At 33.9% G+C, this 21,689-nt stretch overlaps 4 protein-coding genes across 9 annotated transcripts; 2 read left to right on the top strand and 2 right to left on the bottom strand.

Annotated features, from left to right (window-relative positions):
• Positions 1–2,925: 2,925 nt before the first annotated feature.
• Positions 2,926–6,757, top strand: LOC118035104 (protein PNS1). 3 transcript variants are annotated; one of them, XM_035040591.2, is made up of 7 exons: positions 2,926–3,176; positions 3,295–3,597; positions 3,793–3,834; positions 4,030–4,062; positions 4,503–5,414; positions 5,733–5,966; positions 6,124–6,757. In XM_035040591.2, exons 1-7 carry the CDS (start codon positions 3,159–3,161, stop codon positions 6,304–6,306), a joined length of 1,725 nt encoding a protein of 574 aa, XP_034896482.1. In that variant the 5' UTR covers positions 2,926–3,158; the 3' UTR covers positions 6,307–6,757. The 3 variants fall into 3 exon arrangements, with proteins under 3 accessions (XP_034896482.1, XP_034896484.1, XP_034896483.1); XM_035040592.2 differs by lacking the exon at positions 3,793–3,834 and having other exon boundaries at positions 2,928–3,176; XM_035040593.2 differs by lacking the exons at positions 3,793–3,834; positions 4,030–4,062 and having other exon boundaries at positions 2,927–3,176.
• A 2,652-nt stretch (positions 6,758–9,409) lies between these two features.
• On the bottom strand, positions 9,410–11,587 carry LOC118035105 (N-terminal acetyltransferase A complex catalytic subunit NAA10). 4 transcript variants are annotated; one of them, XR_012170775.1, is made up of 4 exons: positions 11,207–11,587; positions 10,425–10,758; positions 9,704–9,793; positions 9,410–9,579 (listed from the first exon to the last, which is right to left on the bottom strand). XR_012170775.1 is itself a non-coding variant. In XM_073411495.1 (3 exons), the coding sequence occupies exons 1-2, from the start codon at positions 11,504–11,506 to the stop codon at positions 10,456–10,458; spliced, it is 603 nt and encodes a 200-aa protein (XP_073267596.1). In that variant the 5' UTR covers positions 11,507–11,587; the 3' UTR covers positions 9,410–9,884; positions 10,425–10,455. The 4 variants fall into 4 exon arrangements, 3 of the variants coding, with proteins under 3 accessions (XP_073267596.1, XP_073267595.1, XP_034896485.1); XM_073411495.1 differs by having other exon boundaries at positions 9,410–9,884; XM_073411494.1 differs by having other exon boundaries at positions 9,410–9,793.
• Positions 11,588–11,995: 408 nt separating this feature from the next.
• Positions 11,996–16,126, bottom strand: LOC118035106 (F-box/WD-40 repeat-containing protein At3g52030). The gene is made up of 9 exons (XM_035040596.2): positions 15,863–16,126; positions 15,561–15,749; positions 15,331–15,385; positions 14,896–14,994; positions 14,537–14,640; positions 14,017–14,106; positions 13,690–13,829; positions 13,384–13,468; positions 11,996–12,788 (listed from the first exon to the last, which is right to left on the bottom strand). Exons 1-9 carry the CDS (start codon positions 16,018–16,020, stop codon positions 12,413–12,415), a joined length of 1,296 nt encoding a protein of 431 aa, XP_034896487.1. The 5' UTR covers positions 16,021–16,126; the 3' UTR covers positions 11,996–12,412.
• Positions 16,127–20,094: 3,968 nt separating this feature from the next.
• On the top strand, positions 20,095–21,647 carry LOC118035107 (probable transcription factor At5g28040). The gene has a single exon (XM_035040597.2). It carries the CDS (start codon positions 20,167–20,169, stop codon positions 21,400–21,402), a length of 1,236 nt encoding a protein of 411 aa, XP_034896488.1. The 5' UTR covers positions 20,095–20,166; the 3' UTR covers positions 21,403–21,647.
• The last annotated feature ends 42 nt before the right edge of the window (positions 21,648–21,689 follow it).

Here is a 21,689-nt window from a genome sequence, read left to right as displayed (position 1 = left end):
TTTAAAATAAAAAAAATATTTTAAATCTTCATCACTCTCATAATTATTGGCTGGATTTGCCGATTGTTGCTGTCCCATCATTATCCACTGCAACTGTTTTGATTTTGAGAGAGAAGAGACAGAATTGAGGTGGATCCTAGTCATCCGCATGCTAACTCGATTCTGAAGCTTATTAATCAGACCCACAGACATTAACCACCCAGATTGCCCACAAGTTTGTCTGAATAATTGACTGGTTTCAAAAAGTGGCAAAAAGGTATTGGTTACCCTTTCACCAGTATTAGCTTTCTGGCACGTGACTCGTTTTGAATGGCCATGATCCACATGGTGGCCAAGGTTGTCTAAATGGAAGAAAACATGACCCGAACCCAAGTCTTCCTTGACCCGTCACGCACCTACGTCGGGGACTTGGGCTCTACGTTATGGCGCAACGAAATAACTTTGACGGTGTTTTTTAAAATTCTTGGAATTTTATTTTATTTATTTTATATATATTGATGTCCAAAACAAATTATTTTAAAATATATATTTTACCACGGTACCGCAAACAAGCTTCCTTTCAATTGAGTACTTTTTTAATACAACTACAAAAACAGCTTTTGTTAAAAGATCCTTTTTTTTTTTTTTACAAGTCTGGTTGTTAATATTCTTCAAAATTTTTTTATATAAAAAAAAACAAAAGTTAACCCGGATTTTAAGAAGCCTACATATTTTATATAAAAACAACGGGTTGACCTGGATTTTTGACCTGGGTTAGGTCGATTCAATATTATTGACCTTTAGGTCACGTATTTATTTTATATATATATTTTGATGATGACAATTTGAAGAAAAATTGATTAATAATATGTTTGGTTGGGAATAAGTTTTAAATATATTTATATAAACATCGTATTAATAAACATAAAGAATTTCATTAAAAAAAAATCATGAAAAAGTCCAAAAAGAAAGCATGTTGAAGAACTAAGGAAAATAAATATTTATTTTAGTGCTTTATGTAAATCTTATAAATTATCATAATAGCACCAAAAAAAATAATTAATCCACTCCCTTCACCATGAATATATTTATAATAATTGATAAAAATACATGGATAGTTCTAAAAATCCATATAAATTGAAACTGATAAATTTGAAATTCTACATCCAATTGGTCAACCCTTCCAGCCATTGGTGAAACTGTAGGCTATAAACATTTAGTTTATGTTAAAAACACATATATAGCTTGCCTGATTATAAAATCAAGAAGATGATAGTAACCTATATGATATATAAGCTAATTTAAGTGCAAAAACACATAATAATCATAAATCTTTGATTATATTTAATTGATATAATTAAAAGTTTCATATTTTAGCAAGAGAGTATTTAATCTCATACTCATTATACTCAAATACTTTCAAATTATTTATGTGTTATCTTGTGAGATACAAAAATATTAGAACTTTGAATTGTACTATACAGTTTATTGAGAGAGTTTAATTGCAATAACAAAACCACTCCTGTAAACCTTTAAGAGCTAGGTAAAAATATATTGGTATTGGTGAGGTGTTTTCACCAAAACTTTTTTTTTTAAGAGAGCATGTATTCATGTGAGAGAAAGATCTCTAAAGGAAAATATCTTCAATTGGTATAAAAATATTGGTATAGATTTATCAAGCGATAATTTTATTTTTGGACTTGGACTAATGAGGGAATATAATATTCAATACCAGTTTGGTACTTGAGATCTGAATATAAGTTTGCCGAATCACAATAAAAATCAAGCTAGCAAATTCTTACCCTAACCTATTTGTTTTAAGTAATTTAATTATGTTATTGATTGTTGTGTTTAACTGAGTTAAATTGTATTATTTATTAATATCACTGTAACACTTAATTCGCTCGTTTAGATGTTTTTTGTTGCCTTAATCATAGAACATAAAATCTCTCATTGTTTTTTTTTTTTAAACTCGAATCAGATCAAATCCTAGGTTGACTTGAAACGGGTTAAGCCATCAGGTCAGTGTTGATTTTATAACTAGAGTTATTATAATATTGTTAATTTCAGCCCTCAATATAAATTAAAGTAAAAAATAATATCTAATTATTTTTAAAATATAAAAGTTTGGCAACAATATATATATTAAGAGTAAAATAAATTTTTTATATTTTTAAACATTATTAATTATATCTTATCAATCATAATCAAACATAGTATATATCAACAACCAATCTATCTTATACTTCACAATCAAATATAATTTTATCTCTATTTTTTTTTCTACCTTATTTTTAATTTTTAATGTTTCCATCGTCTATTATATCCGAAATAATATTCAAACGATATCTAAGTATTGTACACATCCTTAAGTTTTTTTATTACTTTATTAGCTACAAGTGAAGCTCATGTCACCCAAAAAAAAAAAAATAGTACCAAACAGCACAATTAATTTTTTAGAGAGAGAGAGAGAGAGAGAAGAAGCTAACTAATTAATGTATTATTATTACACAACACGACAAGGTACATTATAGTATCTGCTTGGATTATGCCTCTCCTTCTCGGAAGTCAACATCCACCGTTCTTCGCTCTCATCATCAACGCTGCCATCACAAAGAAATCTAAGCCGTTGATCACATTACCAAACCCCGCATCCATAACCTACAATGTATATACTCAGTAAAAACCTCAGCACACGTGCCCTATCGATTCATGACACACCAATAACTAATTAAGCAGTTCCACTCTCAATGGCGCGTGTTTTACAGTATATAAAAGGCACGTGTTGTTTCTGCAATATTCCGAGTCTATTTTTGACCCTCTGGTACCGGTAATTATACAGAAGTAGCTTCGAATAATCTAGATTCGAGCTGAGCAGAACTATAAAGATGACAAAGCTATCTTGTCAAGCTATAACAGCCTCGTGTCAGTTGATTTACGTGTGCTCGGTCATCAATATTCTGAGATTATGCGGTAATATAATAAAAGTATGTCCTCAAAATTACAGGGGAAAACAAAGGAAAATGAAAAGGACATAGCAGCATCGCCACCATATATCACCTACCCAAAAAGACGGGCCATGATCAGCACAATATACCCATCAACATATTTTATACATACATACATCACCACACCATAGCAGCCGCCACCGGGAAGCTGACGTCACCACCACCACCATTATGGGCGCTGCAGAACCTGTAAGACAGGATACCGCAATTACTTTCTATAACACGTTTTATTTTTTATTTTTAAATTTTTACTTGCTTGGTGTCTTGTTTGAGTTGCTCACGGTTTCGGGATTTTTATTCTTCTTAGGTGGTAGAGAGAGAGAGTGAGAGGAGAGAGGAGGGGGAGAAGGAGGAGGAGGGGAATGAGAGGAAAGAAGAGGGGGGAGATGTGGAGAAAGGAGAAGTGTTGGGTGTCCAAGGAAAGGTGATAGACAGCAGTAACTTTGATGTAAATAATGATCTAAATAACCAGTTTGGAGGTTCTCATGTGGCAATGATGCAAAGGTTGAACCCAACAAACCCTTTGAGGATTGTCATCGGTGGTTCTTCCGGAATGCCTACTCCTTCTCCTTCTCGGACTTCTCTGCCTCGTTCTGCACCAATCCCAGAAGTAAGTTAGTTTCTTGCTCTTCACAGTTACTACTCAAGTACAAGATAGCTTCAGCTCCTTTTTCTTTCTTTCTTTTTTTGTTATAAAGTTTTGATTTTTAGTTTTTTGAAGGTTTTTGCTTTCTGAATTTAGCAGTGATTACTAAACTCGGTTGATTATGAAGAAATCTTTAACATTTTTCCTTCTCCTTCTCAGACTTCTCTGCCTCGTTCTGCAGAATCTGCACCAATCCCAGAAGTAAGTTAATTTCTTGCTCTTCACAGTTACTACTCAAGTACAAGATAGCTTCAGCTCCTTTTTCTTTCTTTCTTTTTTTGTTATAAAGTTTTGATTTTTAGTTTTTTGAAGGTTTTTGCTTTCTGAATTTAGCAGTGATTACTAAACTCGGTTGATTATGAAGAAATCTTTAACATTTTTCCTTCTCCTTCTCAGACTTCTCTGCCTCGTTCTGCACCAATCCCACAAGTAAGTTAATATCTTGCTCTTCACAGTTACTACTCATGTACAAGATAGCTTCAGCTCCTTTTTCTTTCTTTCTTTTTTTGTTTTAAAGTTTTGATTTTTAGTTTTTTGAGGGTTTTTGCTTTCTGAATTTAGCAGTGATTATTACTAAACTCGGTTGATTATGAAGAAATTTTGAACATTTTTTACCAGATATTTTTCTAAGTTTTGGTCTGTGTTGGTCAAACTGTTTTTTTCAAAGCAATTAATTTGAACTTTATTAGTATGTTTATAGGATATAGAAAGGGCCTCATGAATTCTTTATTGTTTCAGTGTTATAAATTTAACAAGAAAGTAGTTAGATGCGCCCCCCCCCCCCCCCCTCTCTAGCAAAAAATAAAACTTTTGCTGATTTTTGAAGTTATTGATCTGAAATATTTTTGGGATTCCCGCTTTGTGACCAGCCATCACAAACAACATTGAATTCAAGAAGATACACCAACAAAATATCTCTGTTTCTGTTTGTCTTTCACATGGTTGCCGCTGTTGGGCTAGTATCTTTCCTTATATTCAAGGGAATTCAAGGACTAATAGAAGCTTCGGAAAGTGTTAAAAGGAAAGAGAGGAGGATATTGAAGTTTTACCTCCCACAAGTTGAAACAGCATCTCTACTAAGCATTACTCTAGCGTTTGTATGGCAAAAGGCAGTTAGGCAATGGCCCAGGATCATGGTTCCCTTCATATTGTGGAGCTCTTTTTTCTTGTCATTATCGGCCGGAATTCTTTTAATTTGCTTCCAAAGGGCTTCTACCGATGGTGTTGGAGTTTGTCTTATTGCTTTCGCAATCGGCAATGGCTTATATGCTTGCTGGGTTACCCAGAGAATTGGATTTTGCACCGAGATTTTGATTAAATCGCTTGAACCGGTTCCAAAATTCGGTGATTTGAACCAACCCACTTATTGGATGCTTGGAGTTGGATTCATGTGGATGTCTTTGTGGATTTTAGCTGTAATTGGAGCCATGAATTTCCACTTTACTCCTTTGGTAATTATTGTATTGGTTTTAAGCTTGGCTTGGACTGCAGAAGTTATGAGGAACATCGTTAATCTGACTGTTAGTAGGGTGATCGCTCTATATTATCTTCGAGGAATGCAATCTATCCCTCAGAATTGTTTCCAAAGAGCTTTTACTCAGAACCTTGGAAGTGCTTGTTTGGGGTCTCTTTTTGTGCCAACTATTGAAGCACTGAGAGTTGTTGTTCGGGGTTTGAATTTGCTAGAGGGAGAGGATGAATTCATGTTTTCCTGTGCTCACTGCTGTCTTAATGTTATGCAGTCTATCTTCAGATATGGCAACGGCTGGGCCTTTGTACAGGTAATATCTCTTTTAAAACTTCACCCCAACAAATTTACTTACCGTTTGCTTGGTTTCTTGTAAGAAATCCTAAAATGGGCGCTCTGCTCGAGTTGAAGCACATGTAGATAATCTGGCATTGCAGGCAAATCAGTTTTGAAAGATTATTGCTTGGTTCACAAACATTTTTTTGTTGCCTTCTTCTGATAGCCGAGTTACCTGTCTTTTGCCGGAGTTATCATCTCCACTGTTTATTGTGGTCCGATTCACATCATCTATAAAACTCCATTCTTAGTATGGCCATCTCAGATCGATTGATCCTCTAAACCTTTGTCGCAGGTAGCTACATATGGAAAAGGATTTGTGCAGGCGTCACAAGACACCTGGCAACTATTTGTAAGACAAGGAATGGAATCCATTGTGGACTCGGACATAACCAGCTCGATTTGCTTCCTCACAGGTGTATGCAGTGGATCCATTTGCGTTATTGTTGTGGCTGCCTGGACTGCCAGAGTGCATCAAACCTTCACTGCTACTCTCTCGCTCCTGTCCTTTTTCATTGGATACCTCATGGTTGGTAGCTCTTATTTGACAAATTCTATACTTTATTTACTCGACCTTTTGTCCAGATCATGTGATCAACTTGGACATTCTATAATCTATACCAAAGAATCTTTTTTCATCCAAGAAGATGTTTTAACATAATTCATTGTTTAATGTGATGTGTCAGACCAGGATTGCCATGGCAGTGCCGCATGCCTGTGTGAGCTGTTACTATGTTTGCTACGCAGAAAATCCTAGTAACATATTGTTTGATAAAACCATCCAGGATCATCAAAGGACGATGGCCGATCACGGTGTTGCCCCGGCCACGCCTCGAGTGCCCCGTAGATTTTCAGCGGCCGAGGCATGATATCTTCCCCAAGAAGTAAAGAAATTTTGTAGTCACAGCCTGATCGCATACTTTCAGAAATGTACCATTCCCTTGGTCACGTTTAGGGGTTGGGGGTCCAAGGACTTGGTTCGAGCCAGTTAAACTTGAGGTGATTTGTCGGCTTGAATGGCTGAGGTGCTGGTGCTGGTGCTGGTGAAGATGAATCTGAAAGCTCAAATACTCTTTTATTGGGTGTTCCTGAATTGTGGAGAGCCCACTGGGATTCCAAATCAACAAGGCCATCAGTGAAGATTGTCTTTTTGGTCTTGTCCTTTGCGTATAACTTTTAGGATATTCCATGGAAGTAATAATTGATAAAAGCTTCACCATTATTTAATCACTAATTACTTCTCTCTCACTGTATGCTAAAACAACCCCTTACTGCGTAATTTAGTTGTGGTATTAAATATTTATTAATCTTTCATATAAACTTGTAACTTGTCAGAAACCTCCTTGAGGAATGATTGGCAACTTTTTTTTTTTTTTTTGAAAGTGATACAACTGTTATAGAACTGTTTTTCATACTGGTTTTTATTTAAAAATATATTAAAATAATATTATTTTTTTAATTTTTAAAATTTTAATTTTAACATTGTTGCATCAAAACAGATTAAAAATATAAAAAATTTAATTTAAATCTAAAACAAATCAAAGACTTTTAAAAGCACTCCTCCACACACCACACCACACCACCGTGTCAGGATTAAAAATATGGTGTTGGCTTAACTAAAATAATGCTTCCGACAGGCAACGTGTTTGGTTTATCTTCCTTAAAATATTACAAAAACTTGTCAAAAGGAGAAAAAAGAGGTACAAAGAGCTCGCCACTTGATCAAATAATAGTTAATTTAATAATAATTTCAGTAAACAAGAAATGAAAAAAACTTATTTATTTTAAATTAATTTAATAATAATTAATATACCTTGTAAAAAAACTTGAAGAGACAAAAACATCAATATACTATTTCAGTAAACAATGCATTTGAGTACGAAATTACAATATCTTTCCAGGGCAAAATAGTTTCTTTTTAATATATAATTATTCTGGAGCGCGTCAGGTTACCAACAATAATCTTGAATTATTGTTGTAGATCAAATATTCTACAACAATAATTCAAGATTTGACAAAGTAATCAACTTTGAAGTCCAAAAACATTAATCGGTGTTGAAGCCACAGTGTTTGCAAAGTTATAAGATGAGAGAGAAAAAAAGAGACAGACAAGGAATTTCTTCGTTAACAAGCCTTTGCTTGTTCTAGCAAATATGAAATGGATAAATCTCCTGTCACTTTTCTTTTCAAAACCAGTAAACCCCATTGATGACTTCTTAGTAGACGCGACGACTCCTCTCTCTCTCTCTCTCTCTCTCTCTCTCTCTCTCTCTTATGAGCAAGCGTAACGTGCATTCTATAAACTTGATAGAGAAATATATCTCTAGTCATCGTAGCTTTACACGATGCGCATAAGCGACGGCTGATGCAATACATTATCAAGAAACCCAGTACAGAATATGACAGCCATCAAACAGGAGGAGGGGCAGGCCACTGCTCTCAATTATTGACCATTCCTGTTCATACAATGACAAGAGAGTTGTAGAGTAGATTAGAGACTAGGGTTCTGGCTTCCCTTTCTCTCGCGTGGCCTTGACAATGCTTTTTTTTTTTTCCTTCTATTTTTGTCAATAAGCCTGCAGCACAATCCCTTGACTTCCACCGGCCCTGCAAAAACTCTTTTTTTTTTTTCCCTTCATATAATTAGATAAAAAGAAATTGGACAGTTTTTTTCTTTAAAATATATTAGCATTGTGAGTGGATTAGGTGGAGTTTCTTTCTGGGACTCTTTATTCGGTCAGTTGATCACATTATTTATGAAAACAATAATGCTATGGATAAGATTTTTTTTTTTTCAATTTGTTGGGTGATCCTTGTAACTCAACTAGGAAGAGTTTCCAGAAGAGAGCCTGGTCAACTCAGCGAGCCCTTCTTGCCCTCTCTTATTCCTGGACACCATCACAATAAAATCATTATTTTATGAGCTTTGAGAATTTGAAAGAGACACCGGATCCGAGATATTTTTTATATAGTATAATCACCGAGAGCAGCCTATATTGAACTTTAGTTTATATTTTAATTTAATTTATATAAATTTTTAGTTGAGGTTTATTAATTACTTTATTTGTTAGGTATTAAGATATTGAATTTTAACTTAATTTTATATAATTTTTTTGATATTTATTAATCAGATTTTATTTATTAAATTTGATTTAATTATTATTATTAGATATTTTATTCAATAAATCATAAATTCAATAGCTTTTTCTAGATAGGATTTTAGTATTAGAATAAAAATTGCAGACTTCTATATTTTTCAACCCCCATTCTTCTCTCTTTTTTCACTTTTTTTCTTTGCTTTTAATTCTTAACTTTTTTTCTCTTGAAACTTTTTTTTTTTTTAATTTTTTGAGTTCATCATTCCGCATGAGAATTCTTTATTTTGGCGTGCACAACCAGCCACTTTGTGACGAGAGATGTCCACGGTTTCTGCCCTTTGCAGGTGGGGGAAGTAGGAGGTTTTCTGAGGACTACTGTAATTGAATTGCCATTTCGCACTCTGCCAAGTTTCATTAACAACCTACAGGTGCGATGCATATAATGCTCATCCTTTCCTTGTCCCGGTGTTTCCTTAAAGAGGAGGAAGTTTTTGTCACTCCATGAAAGATGGTAGCAAGCTTTCAGAGTTTTCACCATCAACTTGAACACGAATTTTTCCAGAGTAGATTTTGAAAATCAACCACCCATGCTCGCTTTCGCTGCCAAAGTAGGCAACAACTCCCTGTAATCATAAATAAGAGGGGATAATTCTGCAGATAAGCCCTCCTTGGTAACTCTGCGCAGAGACATTCCAAGCCCTCAAAGCCTTAAAGATTATGCGCGAGTTAGAGGCCTGAGGATCACACCAACCATAACTTTCGAGTCCAGTTCTTGCTATCAGAAATTGTAGGGCATCTTTCACTTCGTGTTCTTGTATTTGAAGTTTGATCTCAAGTTTCAACCTAGCTCAACTATAATGGTACAGTACCCACCTTTGAACAGCAGAAGATGCACATTAACTTCTACTAATAACCACATTATTTTAGTGTCACAGCAACCCTATCACTAAACGCTACCACATTGTGACGCGTTTCAAACTCTAGAAGAGCATCCATACCCTCACGAGTCACAGCAGCCTTGTCTTTAGTTGAATCCATTTCTTGCTACACAATGACATTTAACTTCATTTATCTTAGAAAAATAAAAAGGAGAAAAATCATTTAACTTTGTTTTCTCTGGCATTTGGTGGCCTTGAGTTAAGGTGGAGTTTCCACCTAGCACAGCTACCTTATTGCAGCTCCTCAAATAACAGAAGCCATATCCAAATGCAAGCTTTCTGCAGCAATCAATCCTCTACGGAATCGGCATCTACGATACCTTTGAAGCAAAAAAAAAAAAAAAAAAAACCCTTAAGAGAAACAAATCCAGAGGCATGGTAGGAAAACACTAGTCTTGTTCGTCTGAGTATCTGCAGAAAGAGAAGCAACTTTACCATGCTTCAAAATGTCATTAAGCTCAGGTTACCATCATATCATAGTCGTACACAGTGGGTGAATGCACAAGCATACTAGTGAGAGAGACATAGAGGACTTGACAAAATCTAAAAAGCATCACAAGTTTCCAATTATAATTTCATCTCAAGTAACTTGGACGAAATGATTTGTGATAAACAGAAACCAAACTATCAGTCAGTTTGCAATTTTTGGGATATCAAACAAATAGGATGGGAAGTGTAAATACTGTATACTTATAGCAGTTGTACAATTGATAGTGAATGGTAGTGTCAGTAGAATTTCAAAATTGGCACAAAAAAATCTAGAGAAGAAGGTGCAAATACCATTACTCGGCCATGGTCATCCCGGTATATATCGAAGAAGCAGTAAATAGAAATAGCAGTGAATGCAACTCCCAGTCTTCTAGTGCATTATTATCACAGCTAAACAAACAAACTATAATACTTGATACAAACAAACAGTATTCTAACATAACTAAAAAGTATAACACTCACTTCTCCAACTAGTCAGTCTGACCATTCACCGTCAACCCGTTTTTGATTCTGCCTTGGTGCCAGCTTTTGCCTCTGATTTCAATTCTGGTCGAGCTTCCATGGGCCTGGCACCACCTGAACAACACCCACCACCATGGTGGTGGTGGTGGTGGTGACCATGATGATGACTCTGCTTTCCCTTCAGCTGCTTCCTCATATCATATGCATCCTCCCCATCTGCATAATACTTTGCTTCCACATCATGAATCTTATAGCCTAATGTTTCTGTATACAGATTGAAAGCTGCACGATTACTCTTCCTCACATGCAGCGACACATACTCTGCTCCAAATACCTGTTCCACAAACTCAATCAATAAGAAACGTGCCCAAAATGTAAAACGCAAATTTTTTACTAAATTAATATAAATCTAATCACTGAAGATTGCCTTATATCTAAAATAAAAATCAAATACGATAAAATGTCCTCTGAAAATTGATATAGTTCCATTAGAATAAATTACTGCCATTTTAATAACCAGATAGAGCATATAAAAAAAGTAATATCTATCAATGTTTCCACCCATTCAATTAGATTCCACAATACTTCAAGAATCTACATAAAACAGACAAAAAAATCACTACACATTCCAAGAACCAAAAAAACCCTTATTCTCAAAATTGATGCTTTTCATTCAACAATTCAAAAGGAAATACAACCGAATCACTCAAATCCCTGAAATTCCAAGTGCAAAAAACAAAAAGAAGTCCAAATTCAAGAAAGAAGAGGCTGAATCCTTAGACCTGTTCCATGGCGGTTTGGGCGGCGTTCATGAGCTTGGTAGCGAGGCCAAGCTTACGGTGAGTACGAAGGACAGCGAGAGAAGTGATATGACCATGACACTCGTTCGATTCTTCTTCCATTTTGGCCAAAACGTAACCGACAATTCGGCCGTTGTAATCTTCAGCGACATAGAGGAGATGCGGCCAAGAGAGGATGTGGTAAAAGTAATATTTCATCTGGTAATTTTCGGGCAAGCATAGTAAGTTGCATGCTTGCATTGCCAACAAGTCGTCTATGGTCGCCTTCCTTATGCACACCATGCTGGAGGAGAATCAGACGTCGTTAGGGTTTAGGTTTTTGCCTTGTCTGTAGAAAATGAGAAAAAAATACTAGTGCAAGGGAAGCTTGAAAGGTTAATCGATTAATTAATTAGATTTGGGAATTTTTGGTTTGGGATCATATCAAATTGGGCTTGATCTTGGCTTTTATTTTTATTAGATGAGTGGAAATACAAATGATTCACCTGCTATTTGAAATAAAATCTTAGTAAATAAATAATTAAATTAGAAAGTGCAGGCTTTTCCTTGGAGTTACCTACCATCATCATTATTGTTTTTTTTTTTTTTTAATATATATATATATATATATATATATATATATATATATGCATTAAAATAATATATTTTTAAATTTTATTTATTTATTTTTAACATCAATATATCAAAATAATTTAAAAATACTAAAAAAACAATAATTTTTAACAAGAAAAAATTTAAATTTTTATTAAATGATGCTACAAACACTCTATCTAGTCAAGGGCATGCGCTGAATTACTTTCATTTACAGATAAAAATAATTACAACACAAATCATCCTCGAAAACATTTAAGTTTTGAAACTGTTGGCCAGGAGGCATCCCCGTCACTTTGGGATTTACCGGCAAGAAATTACTTGGACATACAAGAAAATTGCTCAAGAGTTGGCAAAGTAATTCATTTGCATCAGTCAACTTTCCGGGACAGTCAACCTCCACATAAGCAAGCATTTCGTTCCTTTGATGAGAAGCTGCTGGACAAAACGACAGAATAATGATGAATCAGAGACCCCGGATTGCCTTGATCATTTCCATTCACAGCATCAACATCTTCTTCTTCTTCTTCTTCTTTCACTGTTGTTTAACATTCACTGTAGAATCATTCTGTCATTATCATTTGTCTGACTAAACTGCTACTTTAGTTCCCTCAAATTGTTGAATTTCCACATTCTGATGTTCTTGATGTTGTGTGTCGTGATGACCTTCTGCATCCCAACAGCCAAGCATGTGATAGGAGGTCGAACAGTTTTAGGGATTCTGTCAATGTTGTAGTCATAAGGAAGCCTCTTTCCTATCTTCCTTTCTATTACTCCGTTAGTATACCCAGAACTTGTCGAGGTGCCATGGTCCATGACATAGCTTGAAAGGACCTCTCCGGTGTTCTGATCCAAAACACGCAGCACACCATCAATTCCACCAACTACTAGTGTTGAAGTGTCGCTACGCATGTGTTGCAAAGAATATACAACATTTGGACTCACTCGTGTTTTCCAAAGTTGTCTCATAGTCCTATAAGATAACAAAAAAAAAAAGGAAAAAGAAAAGGCTCGATCAGCTGTTAGTGATTGAAGGACACATAAAACTAAACAAAAACTGCAGGGCCCTTTGGACATGATGACAAGAGGACTGGAAACAAGGAGAAAGAATAAGGTCATGTCACATTACTTCTAATAAGTTCTCATGTATAGTGGTAGAGAATTCCAACGCATCCATATGGTGGCTTTTAAATAAAGCCAGCTCAATTTAGCGAATAAATTAAACAACATGCCAAAACCAACATACCATGCAACAGATAAGGAGGGTTAGAATACATCTATGTTCATATATACATACAGAGAGAAGATTATCAATCCAGTCACACAGCCACCAGAAGTTCAGTATGGTTTATTAAAGTTGAGATGCTAAATAGTTAGAAAACTATCTTAACTCTGGCCACTATGTCCCTTTGCAAGGGCTGAGAAAGGAGGGGTATCAAGGATACAAATGCTTGGTGTTCCCCATCTTTTGCTAGCATCATTGATCAATTATCAAGTTAACGTTGCTAATATAAAATACCATCAGAACATATTTGGGCAACACCAGAGAATGAGTGTGATTTGTTTACCTAAGGTCCCAACAAGAAGCATATCCAGCAGTAGTTCCAGCAAACACTAGATGAGAAACAGGGTTGAAACACAAACTCTTTATGCCTGTCAGAAGAAGTTGAATCAGAATAACACAATGTCAATGGGATGCCCAGAGGCCAATCTACTGTTTCTCACCCTGGCAGAAAACACAAAATGCACTAGCACTCTAGAACTGTATGCTACCATTAGTGCAACATTACAATAAAAGAAAAATTGTTAAGAATACAAAATGCATGACCAGAATGCAAATTTACTCAGAACAACGGAGCCAATACATTACAAACCTGTGGAATCAGTGGGTCTCAGTGTAGCCACCCTCTGGTCAGATGAAAGACCAGATACTGTGATTCTTCCTAAAGAGGAACCACTGATAATTAATTGATCTTCACTTAAAGATAAACAAGTCACAGGTTCAGTGTGCATCCTGCAAAGAGGAGATTAAAATATAAGAAAATGCAAGAGATCATTGTTCCAAAAATACAAACCACAGAAAATGGACAAGGTCATGGCTAACTGCTCAAGATTGACCTAAGCCTACCCATTGGAATTTCAAGGAGTAATGGAAACAAAAAGAAGAAAACAGGAAGAAAAAAATAATTCCCTGCACATACCTAATGATTCGAGAACATTTCTTACTGTACATGTCAAACACACGAGCTGTCCCATCTTCACATCCAACCACAGCCTCTGGATCAAAGTAACTTTAAGGAGAGAAGGGACCAAATTACTTTTTCCACCCACACAAATAAAAAAGAAAGAAAGCTTTCATTCTAAAACATTCAAGCAAACTTGCCATCACCTAAATGGAATCGCAAAAATGAAATAAAAGAACATTTAAGGAGAAATAATAAATGATATATTCATTAATTAAATGGAAATTTGTGATCAAATTAGTACAATATTGTGCTATTACACTTGTCTATGATTGGGATTGAAATTACTATGAGCATCAAAGATGTCAACAAAGAAGAGAAACGAGAACATCCAATGCACTCTCGCGTTCTATAAAAGAGGATAGCTGTTATACGAACAGTGCACTTCTCACTTAAGGTAAACTTGTTAACTCATACCCAGTAACTAAAGGAGAATTTGAAATGAAACAAAGAAATCGGTATTAGTTGGCCTTCATACCGCATGCATGAACCCTTCATGAATTGGCCTTCACGTGAGGGAAATATACTTCTCTGCCCATTGCGCCTCCATATGCATATTCGTGTACCAACCAAACCAACAATCTAAAATATAATTGAAGATGTTCAGAAGATGTTTATCCAGTTGTGAATGTTCAATCATGATTTGTTTTTGCAATCAGTATCATTTATAAATATGCAAAACAAAGGTGTATTAACAGATGGTATCCATCACTACTATCTAGTGAACTATGTCAATATAAGGAATGACTGCCTTTTTCTTCAGTGTCATGCACTTGAATAAAAACAGGTTCTATAAACACAAGATACTTGAAGAAATGACATGCTTCTACAAGTTACCTTGCTCTCATCAAAATCAAAGTCAACCAGAGGGACTCCATCCGGAATGGAATATTCTTCTATGCATTTGTAGCTTTCTAGTGACCAGAGACGCATAACCTGGTATCATTGCTATGCAAAATGTTAGCAAAATTGACTAGTGCAGCAGCATCCCCTATTCAGGGAAACAAGGAATGGGCACCACATGAATGATGACAACAAAATATAATTTTTGGAAATGTACATCCAGTCAATCATTTAAGACATGAAAAATGAAATATTGAACTTTGCATGCTCTTTGAAGATCATAAGGTACTTCACCATATTGCTATCATTACTTTCAAGATCATTACAGCTAGCCCTACATGTAAATAAAATCAAAAGAAAAAATAAAGCCCAAATAGATGTGTCATCTAGTCGAACATCATCCTATAAGTTGGCAGAGAGAGACCAGACCTTATCACCAACACCGGTAAGAACCAAGCCCCTCTTCATACGGCACTGGTCAACCCTGATAAAAACCAAAGTTAGAAAACACCACACACACAATCACTCAAATTTCCATTCGTAAAAAAAAAAAAAAAAAATCTTTACAGCTTTCAAGATCTAATAAAATATTTCATGTTTTCATCCCAGTAAAAACACATGATTAAAGAAGAAAATAAAAAAAGGGATATGTAGTGTACCCAAGAGAATGCCCTTTCCATTGATCAATGTGAAGAGAACCTTGTACTAAAGATTGCCTTTGGTGCTCTATTGCTAACTCTTCCAAATACACATTCAATGATTCCTCTGAAAAATCACTTCTGCTACTTCTTCTTTGTTGCTTCAAATAGAGTAATTGCAGTAACTTCGATCTTTTTATGATCTCATTCCTTCAATTACACACACAAACACACGGAATGACTTCGGTAGAGAAGCAGAGAGTTTCGTATTTGCAATTATATGAAATAGAGAGTGAGAGGCGCATGTAAGTTGTAAATAATACCAGAATTTGCAAACGGCAGAGGAGCGAACGACATCGAAGAGACCGAGGTAGGAGAATATGATACAGAGTGTGTCATGTTCCAGCGACCTTATTGATGTCGGAGTTGTCGAGCTCCTCTTCTTCGGCGGAGACCGTTTGCTTCCTGGTGGCGGGCCCATCCTCTTCTGGCGGTAGCAACTCTAGCTTTGCACCAAGAGAGGTGGAGAGAGAAAACCAAGTCACCACCAACTAATTCTAACGACAGTCTTTCAAAAGAAAACACGAGAAGATCCTATTTCAAACGACCTGTAGTTTTAATGGCAGAAACTCAATCAGCGTGTTTGTAACTCTATTTAGATTTATAGAGGTTTTAATAAAATATCATAAACATTTTCAGTTTCAATAATTAGATTTTAAAAAATATTATAAAATTAAAAGACTAAAATATGAGGAGAGTAATGCAGAAAAATAAATTGAATTCAATGAAAATTTAATTTATTTATTAATTGAATTCAAATTAAATAATATAATTAAATTAAACTATAATAAAAAAGTATTTTAAATAGTCAAGAAAATATATTATTTGAAAAAGTTTTGAGTATTGAGATATATTGAGACGTATGATTATGTCCTTAAAGATGCGTTATTGAAGAAATATTTTTCTGCTTTAAATATCATTGTGTCATGCTATCTGACTAATATTTGTACATTGAATTAAATTACATATTTCAAAATTTTACAAAACAATATGTTACAAAACCTCTGTTACAAAAAATGCTAATTATACAAATTATGGTGGAACTATCAGAATACATATAAAAATTTTATATTAACTTTATTAAAAATCTTGTCTTTATGTAACTATTATTAATAAAATTTGTCGTTTTAGTTATTATTTAATTATAAATCCCTGTAATGATTTCAAATAAATCCCATTTTCTTAAAATGAATCCCAAATTAAATCTTGAAGAGAATCCTAGGGATCATCTTCTTTTTTCTACTTAAAAAGGAAATTATCATAAAGTCAAGATTGAAAAATTATATCAATTATACTAATTTTTAGAAGTATAAATAAGATTATATTTTGAAAATGTTTTTCGTGTTAGAAATATATGAAAAATAATATATTTTTTATTTTTTAAAAAAAAAATTTTTGAGATCAATAAATCAAAACAATTCAAATATATATAAAAACTAATTTTTAATAAAAAAAAATTAATTTATAGAAAAAACACGGTGCAAAAAAAATGTCTAAAAAATTGATTTCTTTTTGGTAATGGGATTCCTTTGGTGATTTCAAAGATATTTATTTGCTGAAATGAATTAACTCTTCAGGCCGTACATTACACTTCTTTACTTTATCAATGAAAGTCAACAGGATGGATCTAATTACGTTTTTAAAATCACATGTTAAATTTTCAATTACTTTAATTAAAATTAAAAGAAAACTAAATGGTGTCAAATCAATATTTGCAAAAACTCATATTTTACCAGATTAGCATAGTAAAATAATCATCTTCATCTAACTTGGTTTAAGTTTAAGTGGTAACATCAATTTATCATTGACAAATTGACAGGGACATCTCAACCATCTTATATTTTTACTGGACAATAAAATTACTAAATAGCCTTTAATTACAAAATTTATTTAACTCGCCACAAAAGGTTTTTTCAGGATTTGATTTTAATTTGAAAATTAAAATGACTAGTTTTTTCTTAAAATCAAGTTTTATCCTGGTTGCACCCAGGGAACCTTTTTTTGTTATTTCACTGTTTTTTTTTAATTATCACATAGACTCTAGGATAATTCAATGTTTAATAAATACAAATTATTATTATAAAAAGTTGATGGTATGTTCGTGGCACAGGTAATTTGTATGGAAGATGCTCATACTTTTTGAACAATGCTTTCTTAAAATCAGAAACAGTCAATTGCAGTGTCATCCAAATTGTGAGCGATAATGCACCCTATAGAATATCGAATACATGTTGATTCACAGGTAGTTTGATGACAAAATTAAAAAGTGTCCTCTTCATTGTTGTTTTATTTCAATAATAGTCTTGTTTTTTAAAAAAAAAATATTTTTTGAGGTTTTATTTATTTATTTTCACCCCTTTTTGTTTGGTTGGACTTGAATTTTATATCAAACTTTGTTCTCATTTTTTTATTGTTATTTTTTATATTGTTTTTTTAATTAATTTTACTATCAATTTCCTCCATCATCATTTTATTTTATTTTAATATCATGTCCGGTCCTTGTTATTTTCTTTGCTTTGATTTTTTTAATTGTTTTTATCTTTTTAATTTCACCCTTAAATATTTGATTGAATAATAATTGAGTTTCGTAATTTTTTTTATGCGATGATCTTAGTTTCATAACTTAGACATGGTTATGAAATGCTAGTCTAAATATGTTATTTTTGTTTTTTCTTACACTTATTTTTTATGTACTTTATTCTTCAACACCATGTTTGTTGAAGATAACTTCTTTATATTTTTTATTTTGTTTTCGATAATGATAATTAGGCATTGTGAATTGGACTGTAAATTTGTCATGCTGGCTTAAATTTAATTGGGGCTTCATTGTATTTTATTTTATTATCTTTATTATTATGATAGCTTTTTTTTTTGTTGGATCCTTTTAAAAATTGAATTTTTTTTAAAAAATTCATTATTTTAATATTGAATTACTGAGATGTGGGCTTTGTATTTTTTTTTTCCAGCATGGTGTTTTTGCCTCATGACCTAGGTAACATCATTTTTTTAAAATTTTTCTACATTGATTTTCTTTTTTATTTTAGTCTTTAACATTGAGTTTATTAGAGGTGGAACTTTTTTTCATTTGCTTTTTACGATAAAGTTTTGGCTTTACGACTCATGTATGAATTTGCCATGCCAACTTTGATTGGTGTGAGATTTTTTTCTAATTTTATTATTTAAAAATAAATTTCTTATAATTTAACTATATGAATTTTCCTTGGTAGGTGTTATTTTTCTACATAGTTATCTCTGTCACCTTTTAGTACATTTTTTTTTTTATTATATAATTAAATTAAATTATTTTATTAGTCCTAATAAATTTATTTTGCTAACAAGGCTTCAATATTATCTTTTTAAATTACAAAAAAATCAAACCAGCCAGCCGTGGAGTATGATACACCGATTTAGTGTTTGGGAACGCGGTTGAAACTGTGTTTCCAAAAAATTCAAAAGTTTTTTTTTTTATATTAAAATTTAATATGATTTGTATTTTTTGGATTTTTAATATGCTTAATATAAAAAAATGATTTTTAAAAAATAAAAAAAATATCATTAGCATGTATTTTAATATGAAAAAATTATTTAAAAACAACCATTACCACACTATCTCAAACACGTCCTTTTAAAAATACTAGTAGAAGAAAATTCGATTATTTATTCATTTATTATTATTTATTTTCAAATTTATCTTTTCTGGTTTGTGCAGGGCTGGGCCAGAACAACGTTTTTTTTTGAAATTGCACACCAGAGTCCAGACCCAATTTTGATACTCTCCACGAAAAGGGTAAACAATATTTTTGACCATTTCAGACCCATCAATGTTACATTTCTACCCTCATAGTTTATAAGTTCACAATATTACTTTTATACACGTAGCAGTCTCAATTTACCCTTTATTACTGAGAGAAAAACTAACGAGAGCTCGTTAAAAACTATGTCAGTGCATTTATTAAATTCTTTTTGTCTCCGAATCTTATTAAAAAGAAATAAAATCAAGTCTTTAAATATAAATGAATTATATTAATTAAAAACATTAATTAGCTACATGCTAAATATTTGCAAGTATTCACAAAATTTTTAAGGAAAAAAAAACACATGAATTGACTAGGAAAATTAAGTGTTTCTTAATAAGCATATTAAAAACACTTGTTTTGTCTTATTATTAACCAACAAAGCCTTACTTTTCTAAGATCTTTTTTTTTTTTCTTACTTTTCTTCTATTTTTCCTCTCAAACCCCGAATATGCTATAGTATCTCATCACAATGCTTAAAATAATAATAATAATAGACTAAAAAAAACAAATTAACAAGAGATTATTTAATGATTGGGGGTTATATTAGAGCTTTTTATAAATTATAAAGATTAATTTGGGAAAAGTTAAACTAACGGGGCCAAATCGAAAATTGGATGAATCAATAGCATCAAAATTGAAGTTTACCCGGGTGAAAAGAACACTTTTTAGTTTTTACAGACTGTTATACTCCCCTCCCCTCCTCCCATCTACAAACGGACAACGCGCAAAAATTCAACCCTAAGACCCCCTTTTCTCTCTCGCTCGCTCTAATGGCAGCAGAGCAAGATGACACTGTTTTTGACCAGGACCTAGAAGTTGACGACGAAGATGACGATGATCAATCTTCCCAATCTCAAAACGACGATCTTGAAGACGATCTGGAAATCGAAAACGATGACACCTTGCCCGAAAATGATGACGTCTTATCCGAAGAATTACTTGAAGACGATGATACCTCCACCTCTGCCGCTGTCACCACCGCCTCCATCTCCGCTGTCACCGCCGCCTCCATCCCCGCCGTCACAACCACCACCATCACCACCACCATGGTGACCACTGATTCTACACTTGATGCATCAAAACGGCAACGCGTTTCCCCTGAAACGACAGTCCTCTCCCAAGACTCGAAAAAACCGCAATTTGATGATACGAGGCGGTTATTTCAACGATTGTGGACTGACGAAGATGAAATTGAACTCCTTCAAGGGTTTTTAGAATACACCACAAAAGGTACTGCTAATCATCACCATAACGACACCGCTTTATTCTATGATCAAATCAAATCGAAACTCCAACTCGATTTTAACAAGAATCAGCTCGTTGAGAAACTACGTCGTTTAAAGAAGAAGTATCGTAATGTTCTGAGCAAGATTAACTCTGGAAAAGACTTTTGCTTTAAATCCCCGCATGATCAGGCTACTTTTGAGATTTCGAGGAAGATCTGGAGTTCTACAGGAAAAATTGCGGGTTTTAGCAATGAAGATGGGAATAATTTGGATGATGATGATGGTGGAAACCCTAACTATAATAACCATACTGTGATGATGGATGGTGATGTTGTTGTTAAAATTGAGGATCATAAGTCTACTCCTAGATCAAGAAAGAGGTCAAGATCGCGATCTGTTGGTGTGAAGATGGAGGAGAATCGTGTGTTGAATGATGGGTTTGTAGGAAATGAGACTAATGTTACTGGGGTTGGGGGTGGGAGTGGGAATGGGAATGTGTCGAGTGTGATTGAGGAGACGGTGAGGAGTTGCTTGTCGCCTTTATTTAAGGAGTTGTCGAGTAATATGGCGGGAGCAGGAATGGGTGGTGTTGGGAGGGGAGTTAGCAGGCTGGCGATGAATGCGATGCCATTGAGTTTTGGAGCAGGGGATGCGATGATGATGGATGAGAAGTGGAGGAAGCAACATATATTGGAGTTAGAGGTTTATTCCAAGCGGCTGGAGTTGGTGCAGGATCAGATTAGAGCACAATTGGATGAGTTGCGATCGATGGGTGATTAGTTCGCTGATGACTGTTTGGCAATAAGAAGTTTTTTCTTTTGGTTATTGATTTAGTGTAGGGGAAGTAACTTTTTTTTTGGTTTTTTTGGGGCTCTTTTTCTTTGGTCTTATAAAACTTTGATAAGATAGACGTTGAATAATGATTTCATAATTTGTTTAGAGATTCATAGTTTGTTCTACTGTAGATATGGTTTCATGCATAGATCGGAACGACTTTTTAGAATAAAAGATACAGGTTTTCTTCCTCTACGAGTATTCATTTTGTTCTGAGCTTTTGTTGTGGTTTT

Source organism: Populus alba, chromosome 9, assembly GCF_005239225.2.
Source record: "Populus alba chromosome 9, ASM523922v2, whole genome shotgun sequence".
Classification (NCBI taxonomy): Eukaryota; Viridiplantae; Streptophyta; class Magnoliopsida; order Malpighiales; family Salicaceae; genus Populus; species Populus alba.
Note: the sequence above shows the minus strand (reverse complement) of the source record. Positions and strands in the feature narration are given on the sequence as shown.